This window comes from Tasmannia lanceolata, unplaced genomic scaffold (assembly GCF_043159265.1).
Source record: "Tasmannia lanceolata isolate RefF3 unplaced genomic scaffold, GAP_Taslan_0.1 ptg000011l, whole genome shotgun sequence".
Lineage (NCBI taxonomy): Eukaryota > Viridiplantae > Streptophyta > Magnoliopsida > Canellales > Winteraceae > Tasmannia > Tasmannia lanceolata.
In genome coordinates this window covers 14,641,617-14,653,762 of record NW_027518688.1, presented here as the reverse complement: position 1 = coordinate 14,653,762, position 12,146 = coordinate 14,641,617, and the positions used below count along the sequence as shown (strand labels likewise).

General features: G+C 37.7%; 1 protein-coding gene across 3 annotated transcripts; it reads right to left on the bottom strand.

The window, feature by feature from the left end:
* Positions 1-1,004: 1,004 nt before the first annotated feature.
* Positions 1,005-11,088, bottom strand: LOC143886464 (putative E3 ubiquitin-protein ligase LIN-1). Of its 3 annotated transcripts, none has more exons than XM_077390438.1 (17): positions 10,684-11,088; positions 8,979-10,066; positions 8,812-8,872; positions 8,323-8,709; positions 8,102-8,181; positions 6,498-7,790; positions 5,131-5,275; positions 4,755-5,012; positions 4,362-4,671; positions 4,160-4,284; positions 3,954-4,073; positions 3,165-3,296; positions 2,758-2,880; positions 2,557-2,667; positions 2,282-2,425; positions 1,297-1,548; positions 1,005-1,205 (listed from the first exon to the last, which is right to left on the bottom strand). In XM_077390438.1, exons 2-17 carry the CDS (start codon positions 9,914-9,916, stop codon positions 1,188-1,190), a joined length of 4,497 nt encoding a protein of 1,498 aa, XP_077246553.1. In that variant the 5' UTR covers positions 9,917-10,066; positions 10,684-11,088; the 3' UTR covers positions 1,005-1,187. The 3 variants fall into 3 exon arrangements, with proteins under 3 accessions (XP_077246553.1, XP_077246552.1, XP_077246554.1); XM_077390437.1 differs by having other exon boundaries at positions 8,979-10,046; XM_077390439.1 differs by lacking the exon at positions 1,005-1,205 and having other exon boundaries at positions 1,291-1,548; positions 8,979-10,046.
* Between the last annotated feature and the right edge of the window lie 1,058 nt (positions 11,089-12,146).

The following is a 12,146-nucleotide window of genomic DNA, read 5'->3' as shown; positions in this document are numbered from 1 at the left end:
TTAAACCACTATAAAAGGGTCTCTCACAGGTTTACTGATTAGATTAGGTTTAGGCTGTTATGAGTATGAGTAGAGTTTGTTTCTATCTTTTAATAAAATGAGAGTGTGCCCAGCTTACCCACCAAAAAAATGATAGTGTTATAGGCTCTTCCGTAGAATTGTAATAGCAAGTGGGTGTCATTGTATTATAACCAGGTTACACCCTATTAGAGAAACCAAACCTTCCTAACCATATGACTGGTGGCATGTAAAGTTCCCAACCATATGACTGGTGGCAAAAGGCAGTCTCTTTTCTTTTTCCTTCACTCAAAATCTCAATACATATACTGCAAATTTGAAATTTCGATAAAATAATAATAGCTATTCAAAAATCCCATTGAGCTACATCTATTGTCTTAAATTCCCACCGAAACCAACACTAAAAGATAGAAATATTTTTGTTTTCATCTCTGGCAAAATGAATGCCAAAACTGAAACCGTATTAGCGATATACTACATTAATGTGTTACATAAACATATTCATATTTATTACATATAAAATGTGATATTCGATGAACGATCAAAACATACGCTACAACATTTGTCACTAGGTCTTTGACGTTAGTTAAGCCATTATGGATAGTTGTCTTGCTTATTTAATGGTTTCTAAGTGCATATTTGTGCTCCGTCTACTTTTATCTTCAAATTTTAAAATTTTCATTTATTTTTGTTCGTTTTCATGATTTCACAAGATATCTATCAAAATTTTCAAACGAATGTGCGATATATTATGTGGACAATGCAAATCGATGATTTAACATCCACATCTTCAATGCACCTCATTCACATCATAATACAATATGAGTGAGGTTTCCTGTTTATCCAAATCATTTTGATCCCCATTTATTAGCCATTCACCTTCGGAATTTGGTATCAAAACATTGCTTAAATTCTAGACATCTGAATAATTTTTTTTCCTACAGGATGAGTAGAAAGTTTTCATACACAATATGGAACACTTCAATCACCAGAAAACTTAACAGAAGTTGTATACACTAGATTTATCATGTGAAGTGGGTTCTTTAGTTCTTTTTTATTCTTGTTTGTTTTCCATTTCATTGCCATGAATTTTACATTGGAGACAATGTAATAATTTCATTAATTTTACAGAACAGCGAAGGACACATTTTTCTATGTTCAAAATTTTCTCAATCAAGAGTCCAAGCCTGCAAACAGTTAAGAAAACCAAAGTTAGAAGCATGATATCTCAGCTTAGCAGTTTATAACCTGATATCATATGGGGTTTAAGTGTCAAACCTGGATTTTTCCGTCAGATGTACTGGCATAGAGCATTTCTCCGTCTGAATCTGCAACTAGGGATGTAACCTTGGTATTCCCCCCTCCGCGCACTTTAATTGAGGCAACTCTAGCAAATCTTTCTCTTAACCAAACCTCAATAATCCCACATTTGGTTCCCGTGAACACAAAATCGATGTTGACAGCTATACACTGGATGTCGAATACTGTCGACAATGATCCAATTGCTGCTTTTTTTGACAGTGAGAACACCTTCCATGCAAATTTTCAACCTTTGAGATGAAGTATATTGAAAGGGAAACTAGACTTTTTTAAATAAAATGTACTTAGATCCAGGGGCGATGCCAGAAATTTTGCACAGGGGGGGCAAAAATTATAGTAATTTTTTTTCTATCTTAAAATTAAGAAAGAAAAAATTTCTATCTGAAATTTTGCGGGCAAAAATTATAGTAAATTTTGCACAAGGAAGGGAGATAAAAATGGTAAAATTAAAATTTTAGACTTATTTTCTATCTTAGGGATGATTGAAAAGGGGGGCATATTTTTTTAAAAAAGGGGTAAGTGTAAAAAAATATTAAAAAATAAAGGCATATCTTTTTTTTCCAAAAAATAAAGGGGGGCAATTGTCCCCCTTTCCTTTCAAGTGCCATCGCCCCTGCTTAGATCATGTCTTTTTTTAAGGAAAACTTTCGGAAGCACAACTGGGCTCATCGTCGGAGTACTTGGATCATATCTTGAATGGTTTGTTTTTTGTTATTTCGGGTTCATAAGAACGATAGCAGCATGAGGATTGTAACCAAGGTTTTAAATGTTGGTTTCAGCCTGAAATTTTTAAAATTTCAGTGGAAATTTCGGCAATTTCAGTGTAAATCTTAAAATTTTGGTGTAAATTTTTAAAATTTCAGTGTCGGTCCCGGCCGAAATCCGAAATTTCAGTGGAAATTTCAGTATTTCGGCTGAAATTTAAAACATGATTGTAACACACCTTTCCAGCTATACCATCAACAGAAGAACCACCAGCAAAGAGAAGACCATCACGAATGCAGAGAGCATTTATGGTTTGTTTCCCCAACAGCTTCCTCGCTCCAGAAAAAAATGTATTTGATGTGCATTTACTCAAATCCACTTCCTGGTGGGAGATTTAATAACATAATGGAGGGAGATTTAATAAGAGGAAAAGGCCGGGGAATAGTTACCCCATGTCAAATCGAGTCGAATCATTGAAAAGCATTGGATAATTAAGTTTTAATATTACATCACCTGTATACTGTAACCGGTGCATCCACAATATAAATTTTCTTCTGTCATGGCAAGGCACTTGACACTTTTATTGAAGTTTATATGCTTTGGAACTCCACTCCAGTTATAAACCTGTAATCATAATAAGTGTTCAACATAGGGATTCTGTAAATAGAAGGGTTGTTTTCTTCAATTTTAAAAAATGGTATCAAAAGAATTGACCTTGGAACTAGTTCCTTGAGAAGCAAAACATGCGAGGTTAGTACTAGCGGCTAACCATTGGACTGGCTCTTTCATGTCATGAACCTGTACACAACGAATTTTCTCTGGTTCGATTGTCCAAATCTGTAAATGGATACATACACAAACCCATCAACTAGGATTTTTTCTCAACCATAATGCATGGTTACTAAAAAATGAGTGCTTTCACTTGATCGAAAAAGAAAAAGACATGGTTACTGGTTGTCAACGCTTAAATCTTTTCCTGGAAAACACGCTATATTTAAGACCATTTATAGAACATCACGATCATATTTCAGTTTTTCATCAATGTGAAGAAAATTTTTGAAATATTATCAAAGAAAAAAGATGGTCTGGTATTGGTTGGAAAGAGAGACAAGACTTGTTACCCGAATTGTTCTGTCCAGTGAGCCACTGTAGAGCTTGTCACCTGCAGGTGGAATGAAAAGACAAGAAACTGCTTTGGTGTGCTCATGAACTTCTTGAATCAACCTTAAAACCCTCTTCCCAGCATCCCACACCTAGATAGCAAACAGTATTATCCCGAATTATTTCCTTCTATCTTCTCTTTAAAAAATATATAAAAATATAAAATTTAAGAAAAAATATAAAATAAAATATCATAAAAATATCGGGATAATATCGAGATATCATCGTGATATTTTCTGATAAAAATGAAAAAAATCGTGATATTTTCTGATATTTTCTGATATATATATTTAAAATCTTGGGATTTTGTCATTTTTTCAAAATAGCACGATAAAAACGCGATATTTTTAAAAAATCAGACATATTTGTGACACAGGTCTATCGACAATATGTCCCACTGGACTACTCAAATGGGGCACTTCTATGTTGCACATGGTAACAACATAGTTCTAGTTAGCAGTGCAACTTGGGTCGGCTTTTGTCGGGCTGAGGCCAACCCGAACCTGACCCGCAAAAAAAATGATAAAAAATGTCATGTTTCACTCGGGCTGGGTTGCCCAAGCCCTCAACCGACTGACCTGAACACATCCCGGGTTGGGAAAACTAAACCGAACCCAAACCCGAACCCGAACCCGATTGTTTTCGGGTTTAGCCCGACACGAGTTGCACACCTAGTTCTAGTACTCATCATGACTATAGGTACATACATAAGCAGATAGATTGATAGTGAGAGGTGCATCAAGGGCTACCTTAATATGCCCATCAGAATGGCTGCTAAAGATCCGACCCTTAAGATAAACCAATGACAGAACTTCCCCATTAGCACTTGAGTCTATCTCAACAGCCTCTCCACAGGACCATAGTTCTGTCTGGAATATAAAAAACTTTAGAACTGGGGAACTATCTGCAATACTTATTACTATAAAAATTAACGTACGCATGGCCCGCCACTCACCGCATCGACTGATGGCAAGCTCATTAACGCTTTCAGTAAATCTGCAACCACTACTGAACACCTTTTAAGCTTTCTCAATGTCTTGCAAATGCCTTTCGCATACATTCCAAGTTCTTTAAGCGCATCTGAAAACACAGAAAATAAATTCTCAACAACTGTTTGTAATTTATCCAACCACAGGTGAAAAGGAAACTAGGATTACCCGGGTCGTCAATAAAGCTTTTCAAAGCAATGGAAGCAAGAACCTTTTCCTCTAGGTTCTTAGATGATTGAAGCACATTTATAAATTGGTCAAGTAAGCACTGGCGTGCAACATCTCGGCCCCCAGTATCAGGAAGGTCGCTAAGCATGTGCATGAGCCATGTGGCAATAACAAGGCATGATTTTGCTAACTCCAAGGAGTTGCTCTTAAGGCATTCTTCCAATGCTTTGAAAATGGATCCATTTTCGTGGCTGCAAATCACAAACGCTACTCGTTTTTCCCAATCACTTGAAGCTTTCTCTTCCTCATCCTATGTAAACATGTATAAGAGTCATGTTGATATAAAAATTGCAAATTGGCTCTAAACTAAACAGAAATTAAGGCAATGCAAACCATTGTTTCCGTTGATTCATCATCCAATGGTTGCATTTTCTCGGCCTTCATTAGAGTATTGTATGACTGGTCAAGCCCAGCAGTTTTGAGAAGCCAGGCCTCAGTAAGAGACTTTCCCGAGTCAGTCAATCGCCCAGAAAGAGATGCAAATGCCTTGAGAGCTATGGTTTGAGCAACAGGAAAGTCTTTTCTACGAAGTGTTTCAATTAGTGCTTCTATAGCTTCTTCCCTATAAATACTCATCTTCCGAGGTTCGACCTAAAAAATAAAAAAGATAAGGAAACAAATTATCATGGTAAAGGGTAATAGAGTTCAATTGGATCAAAACATTTGCAGCTTCTCAACAAAATGGTTGTTGAAGAAAGTTGAGGCAAACCAGGAGATCAAGCTGGAGAAGAAGACTGGCTACAGCAGGTTGCTGCTCCATGGGGGCCATTTGGAGGTACACCAGAAAGGTGTGCATGGTACTAAATGCTCCTTCATCTTTAATTATCTGCAAGATCTGATTGCAGAATATCCTCCTGAGGAATCATAGAAAGAAATAATTTATGCAGGGGAAGGAAATTGTCCATTTGGAATTAAACTTCTTAATAAATGAATCGATCACGTCTGTGCGTGTAAAATGGACACAAGACAGAGAGAGAGAGAGAGAGAGGGAGGAATGTGTGTGTGAGAAAAGTGTTTCTGCGCACGTGTGCAGGGAGCTCCCTGTGCATAAGTGGCTTAAAAAGCCACCGATTGGTTCGTATGGCAGGTCCACCTGTGCGGGGTCCACAAAAAGCGACCAATCGGTGGCTTTTTAAGCCATTTATGCGGAGCTCCATGCGCAGAAACACCTCTCTCTCTCTCTCTCTCTCTCTCTCTCTCTCTCTCTCTCTATATATATATATATATATATATATATATATATATATATATAGACACACACACGCGTTTATGCATATAAACATAGAGTTTTTAATTTTTATATGGTGCCCGATCGGGCATGCTCGTGCAAGAAGCACTGTCCTTGGTATGTGGTCCAACAGCAGCATAGTTTTTAAGGTGCTGCTCTTTATAAAGAGAAATCATTAGGAATACTGGGGACACTATTCCAAGCCTGTGATAACCAAACTCCCTTGTTTTGATATTGGCAATCCTCTATTTTAAACTTCTCTGATTAGTTGGTGATAGCTTGATGGAATTGTAACATCCAATGAGAGAACTTTAAAATAAGAAGAGGAGTGGCAATATCAAAACAGGGGAGTGAAGGAATCATCTCCCTACTGAAAAGACACCATAAAACATGAATTTAAGAATGCCAATGGGTAATATTCAAAAACCTAAGACAGGATGAGTAAAACAAAATTACAGCTTCTCGAATAAATGTTTTCTTTTTGCAATTGAGAAAAGACTCACTGAATCAATTCCATGTCTGAAGATAATTATGCCAAAACCAATTCAAATGACATGTTTAATTGTCATGGGTGTGTGATAGTAGCAATTAAAAGTCAAGACACAACTTTGAGCAGTGGATAATTCATGTATGTTCAAAAGACTGAAATCCATTACAATCGAAAAAAGTCTTATAAACCAAGCCCAAATGAAGGAAGGAATGGAATTACTATCAAATGGGGTTAAATGGTGAAGAATTTAAAAGACAAAACACAACATTGATCAGAAACCAGTTCCAGCACATTCAAAACATTCAAGAACGTTGGCATCAGAAAAACAAGTGATACACCAACTTTGAAAAGATCATACCGGTTTAGACTGACTAGCTCAGATATAAAATCAATGCATATGCCTCTCGTGCTGTCATTTCCAGAATGAAATAATTCAAGAATAGGAGCCAACTCGACTCTGTTTGCTATAAAATTTCTGCAACTCCTATCGGCTCGCATGCAACTCAAAAGTACAGACACAACTGAGACTCTTCCCTCAATCCGATCCAAGCACTTGATTAACGCAGGAAGACCACTTTCAGAAATTACATGCAAAGCATTGATTGATCTGCTATTTTCATCCCCGGCTAAAAGAATATTCTCAAGCATTGCTATTGCGGCATCTTTGGGCTCCATTAACAAACTAAAGTCATCAAATTCTTCACATTTGTTTTTTATAACTTGAACGAGGGAGGGAGTAAGGTCATGGGCAGAAAGCAGAGAGAGGCCTGGCCTTAGCTGATAAATAAGAACAGCGGCCTCGGCCAAACCATTTTTCAGAAGAGCCGCCAGGCAATCAAAATCAGAATCTACACTGGTGAGAGTCTTGCCAACACTTTCATCTGAATATATAAGCTCAGAGAGAATATAAATTGATGTTCCGAGGACCTCTCTGTTCACGGAAGCGGATAGTATTTCAATGAATCCATTTACAATTGTGGGTTTGGATAGATAAGCGTGAATTCCTGGATCAGCCTTTGAATCTTTCCATATCCTTGCTACCGTCAACACAGCGGCTTCACATTCTTGCAAGTCCTCTGAAGTGCAGAGACATGAAATGTAAGGCTTTAGTCCATTTATTACGCTTTCAATGGCAGCCTGAGATATCACACTGGTTGGAGATGTAGAGACTGCGGCTCGCATAAATCTTTTGCTATTTCTGTCACCTTTAACACTATCACCTGTAGTTTGAGGGAGAGGAGGACCCAAAGCAGTATGGGGGGTCGATTCTAATGGAAATTCCCTAGAAGAAATGGAGCTTAGGGTTTCCGCTCTTGGTGTTTCGGAGTATGAAAGTTCTTGGGCAAGATCGGGATGTTGTTCTTTCCAAGAGGTAATTAGTCTCTTCAAAACATAGTTTGTTTTGGGCAGGACAATTGCAGAGAGAGGTTGACGGGTAATTGGGCAAGTTGTATTTCCTCTTTTCAACCATTCTTGAATTGCCTTTCTCTCATATGTTTGGCCAGTTTCAAGAGTAACTGGGTCACTAAAAATCTGCCCAGTGATAGGACACACGAAATCTTTTGGTGGTCTCGTTCGAGGAGTGAATTTCCCTGAAGATGGGAGAGAAGTGCTGCTCTGGCTTAATTCTTCCTCACTTTCGCTAAGAAAACTGAAGAATTCAAATAAAGGGATGTCAACCATGTTTGTTTTAAATACCTGTAAAAGTTCTTTTAAGTTTCAAGGGTGACACTGCATGGCTAGAAGGGACTAGATTATATCATATAAACTCATATAGGCGGTAGTTTTGAAGCATTTTCTTAAGCAACAAGAGCAGAGAGAGAAAACCCTCCTCCTTGATTTTTGATCCAGGTCAAACTCCCTTTTTTGACTTTTACCTTTATCAAAAATCAATGTGGTTGATTTTTTATCTCTCCGCCCTTTTAAAGGGCGGCCACCATATAATTTCTCCTTAAGCCTTACCTATTCTCATGAAATTGGGTCTTTATATCTCCAATACTCCAGACACCACTAGAATTGTTTCTGAAGTTTTTCTGCACTTCCTGTATGGGAAAAATTCCTTCAGCAGAAAGCCCATGTTGCAAGTTTGCAGATGAAAACATTTAGGCAAAGTTAAATGAAATTTGAATTTTTAGACAGAAAAAAACACCTTTTTTTTAAACCATACAAATCAAAAGACTTACTAACACTTCACCATCAGAATCTCCTGAGCTAATGCTTGAATCATTGCACAAAGGTGGGGATACTGGCAAAGAGGTAGGCTTAGTAGGATCTGCAAGATGACCAGACGAGAGGCGCGATATTATCGGTTCGAGTTCTTTCTTACTAGATACCTCTGGTTTTGGAGGCAGATTAGTAGAATGGGTCCTAGGGGAATCAATGGGAGAGAAAGATTTGGGGGTATATGATCGCTCATATCTCAATGGTTGAATTCTTGATGTGCTTCCGTTATCCTCCTTTGATTTCACGCTTTTCAGGGCCACTAGTTTGCGAGTTCTAACATCAGAATCCATATCAATATCACCATTGTCAGAAAGAAAATCATCTTCATTTTCTTCAAGCAGGGCCTCCTGATAGAAACAGAAAATCGAACAACAGGATTCAATCTTACACACCTAAAAAACCTAAATTCATGGAAAAATAAAAAGTATAGTTCAGAGTTTCAGCATTACTTTGGGAACCCACTTAGCAGATTCTTCCTCTTTCTGTGTGAAGTTTGAATTCCCAGTCAATCTGCTTGTCAAAAGACCCAATTCAAGAAGGTCGTAAATTTCAAATGTAAAATTAAGAGAGAATTTCAGCAAAAGCTAAAAACAGATTATTGATTATACAAACTGACCTGCAATTCACTCTTTCATCATCTTTGTCTTTCAGAATTGGAGAAAACCCAGCACTCTTAGGCAAGATCGGACCAAACTTCACATAATTCGGAATCGATCGGCTGACTTCATGCAAAGGTGTCATGGGTGGCTCCCCAATCGGAAACATCGGCATTCCTTTCTTACTAACAGTCGAATCAAAATTCATACAGTCCTTATAATACTTAGCATAAAGACGTGTATTCTCGTCCAACGAGTCCCCATAAACCTTCTCCAAATCCTGCAACTTGTCAGCTTGATCAGGCCTCAAACTAAATATCAATGACTCATTGAAGAACTGATCAAAATCAGCCGTAAACGATAAATCCGAAGAATCAGGAATCACTTCCATCACAATCCTCTGTCGTGCCTCCGAATACCACCCAACAATAGAACTCATGTGAGGGAGAAACAAAGCCTCCCATAATTCAGGTGCAAAATCAATCCTAGAGAAAAATGGGTCTATGATAAACATCTCGAGGACGTGAAGAACAGAATTATTTATGTTATGTCTCAATTTCCATAAGAATGCAAGGTTTAAATGAGCCCAAGCAGAGAGATAGAAATTGGGGACCCCAGCTGTTTTATGGTGGGAATCCAACATTGCGCAGACCTGCAACATCTTCTCTGCATGGTCTAATCTCGCGACTTTGGTTTCCATATTCGATGTGTTGATCGCTTCTTCGAGAGCATCGATTCCCCAATCCAAATTCGCTAGAACCGCCTGATCGGAATATCGGACTTCCCCATCTTTATCGCAGCTCCCATCTTCGGCCGCTAATCTCTCTGCACACTGCTCTTTGTGTTGGATCCTTTGCTCTTTGTTGATCAATCTGTCTTGAGTGAAACTTCCCACGGTCGAAACAAGGAGCCTAACGATGTCGTTTCTGTCCATTACGAACTTGTATCGTCCAGCCATGGATTCAAAACCAATGCTAATCACTAATCTGAACTAGTTTAGTTGGATTTCAAAAAGAATACTCCTCTCCCCATCTTTTGTAAATATACTAAATATGAGATCTCAGTTCTCAACAGTAGTTTCTGACTTTCTGCAATAGAAATTGGGTTCCTGATCAAGAGTCAATTTATCTAAACATTTAAAGGATTCCCTTCAAATTGTTCAAATTTGTGAGATAAAGAACAGTAAATTCTACCAACAGAAGAGAGAAAATAAGAAAAAAATTCTGAGACTTTAACTATGATCATGAACATAGGATGAATAAGCACAATCTGATCACTCACACATAATAAACATATAAAGTTCGACTATTTAATTGAGAATTCAAGCTTTAAAGCAGGCATTAGATTAGTTGAACAGTTCAATCATAAATTCCATCATGCACTAAGCAACAAAAAAAAACCCGATCACAAACACTACAATAAAAAACAGACCCACCAAAGCATTGGACGAGAAATTCAGTTAAAACCCAAAAAACTAAACCATAAGAAAATTCAAACAATTCTTCCAGAAAAAAAATTAAACAAATTTTCCAGAAAATTTAATATTTTAAACAAATACGAAGCAAAATACAACTCTACGAAATAAGTATGAATCTAGCTAAAAATCTACGAATAAGACATGAAAAAATTCTAGTCAGCAAAGAAAATGAAAATCAAAGGAGAAAAGTATGGAACACGGAATCCAGAAATCCAAGACAGATAGTGTAACTGTGTAAGTAACCGAACCAGTTCACGAAATCCGAGGGAAGGAAACTTGTGGGAAAAGGTTGGACAGGGTGGCAGTTGAATGCAGGTATGTACTTGTTTCTTATGAAGAGAGATTTCATGGGTGAGTTTTCATATCTTCTGAAACTGGGAAGATCCCAAAAAAAGTCCTAAATTGATTGCATTGAACTGAACTGAACAGAACTGAACTGAACTGCACTACTTTCTCGATCTTCGTTACGTAATAGAAACCAAGTTTTTCATTTAATTTCATTTCATTTTCTGGGTTGAAGGGAAAATGAAAAATGGAGAGAGAGAGAGAGAGAGAGAGAGAGAGCCGGCTCTGTGGTAGGAGGAGAGGCCGGCTTGTTGGTGACAGAGGAGAGTTGATCAAAGGAAGAAACAATCAAAAAAATGAAGAAACAATCCCCCCATAGACTCTTGAGAAATAAATTAAATAATCTGAATATAATAATTAAAACATAGGGGGTACACTTTTTTCTTTCATTTTCATCCCCTTTTGTTTGTCTTTTCTAATAAAATTATGTGGCTAAATTTCCACCCCTTTTTAGGGGTGCAACTTGCGTGGGGCTCAATGCAAACCCGACCGGTTCAACCCGATTTTTTTTTGGCCCAAGTTGATTTGGCATTTCGTCTGATTGGGTAAGGGTTGAGGCCTTGGCAACCCGACCTGAACCTGAACCCCCATCTCCGACATCTAATTTTTTCTTGATTTTTTTTTTTTTTGGGTTATTGTATTTTTCTATGTGACCCAAGGTGAACCCGAACCAACCCAACTCAATCCAACCTGATTTCGGGTTGGATGTGTTGGGTTAGGCTTGAGAGATTTAGAGGCGGGCTAGATTAGGGTTGACCATCCTCAACCCGAGGCTTGGGTTATGTTGGGTTAGGGTTGAGAGAATGCTATCTCGGGTTGGGTTAGGGTTGGACTCAATCCGATCAAACCCGAATCGAGTTGCACCCCTACACCCTTTGCCACCAGTTTTACTCACTTTTGTTTGTAATTTCGGGAAAATGACTTATATTCATGAAAAGATAAAAAGTGGTGGAAATAGTCATTTAGCTCTATTTGGTTGGCATCCTCGTCTTAATCTCTTCTTCCCTAACCATTCTAACGTTTTTTTTTTACGAAATTTTTATATTTTTGGCTTGTGTTGCTTGCTGATGGAGTAGAAAAAGGTAGGGGCAGACCGAAAACAACTTAGGTAGAAACAACCATGGTTTGAAATTTCGATTTTGCTACCGGTTTCGCCTCCTCCGAAACCGAAATTTCGAAATTTGAGTCAAAATCCATTACAGCTTGTAAAAATTTCATTTTTTTTTTGTATATTAAATTTCGACCAAAATTTCAATAATTTCGGTAATTTCGATCGAAAATTTTGAATTGATTTCAGTTGCCAGTGGAGAGAGGAATTAGGAAAAAAGGCTATAATAAAGGATTTTACTAGAATAGGGGAAATTTT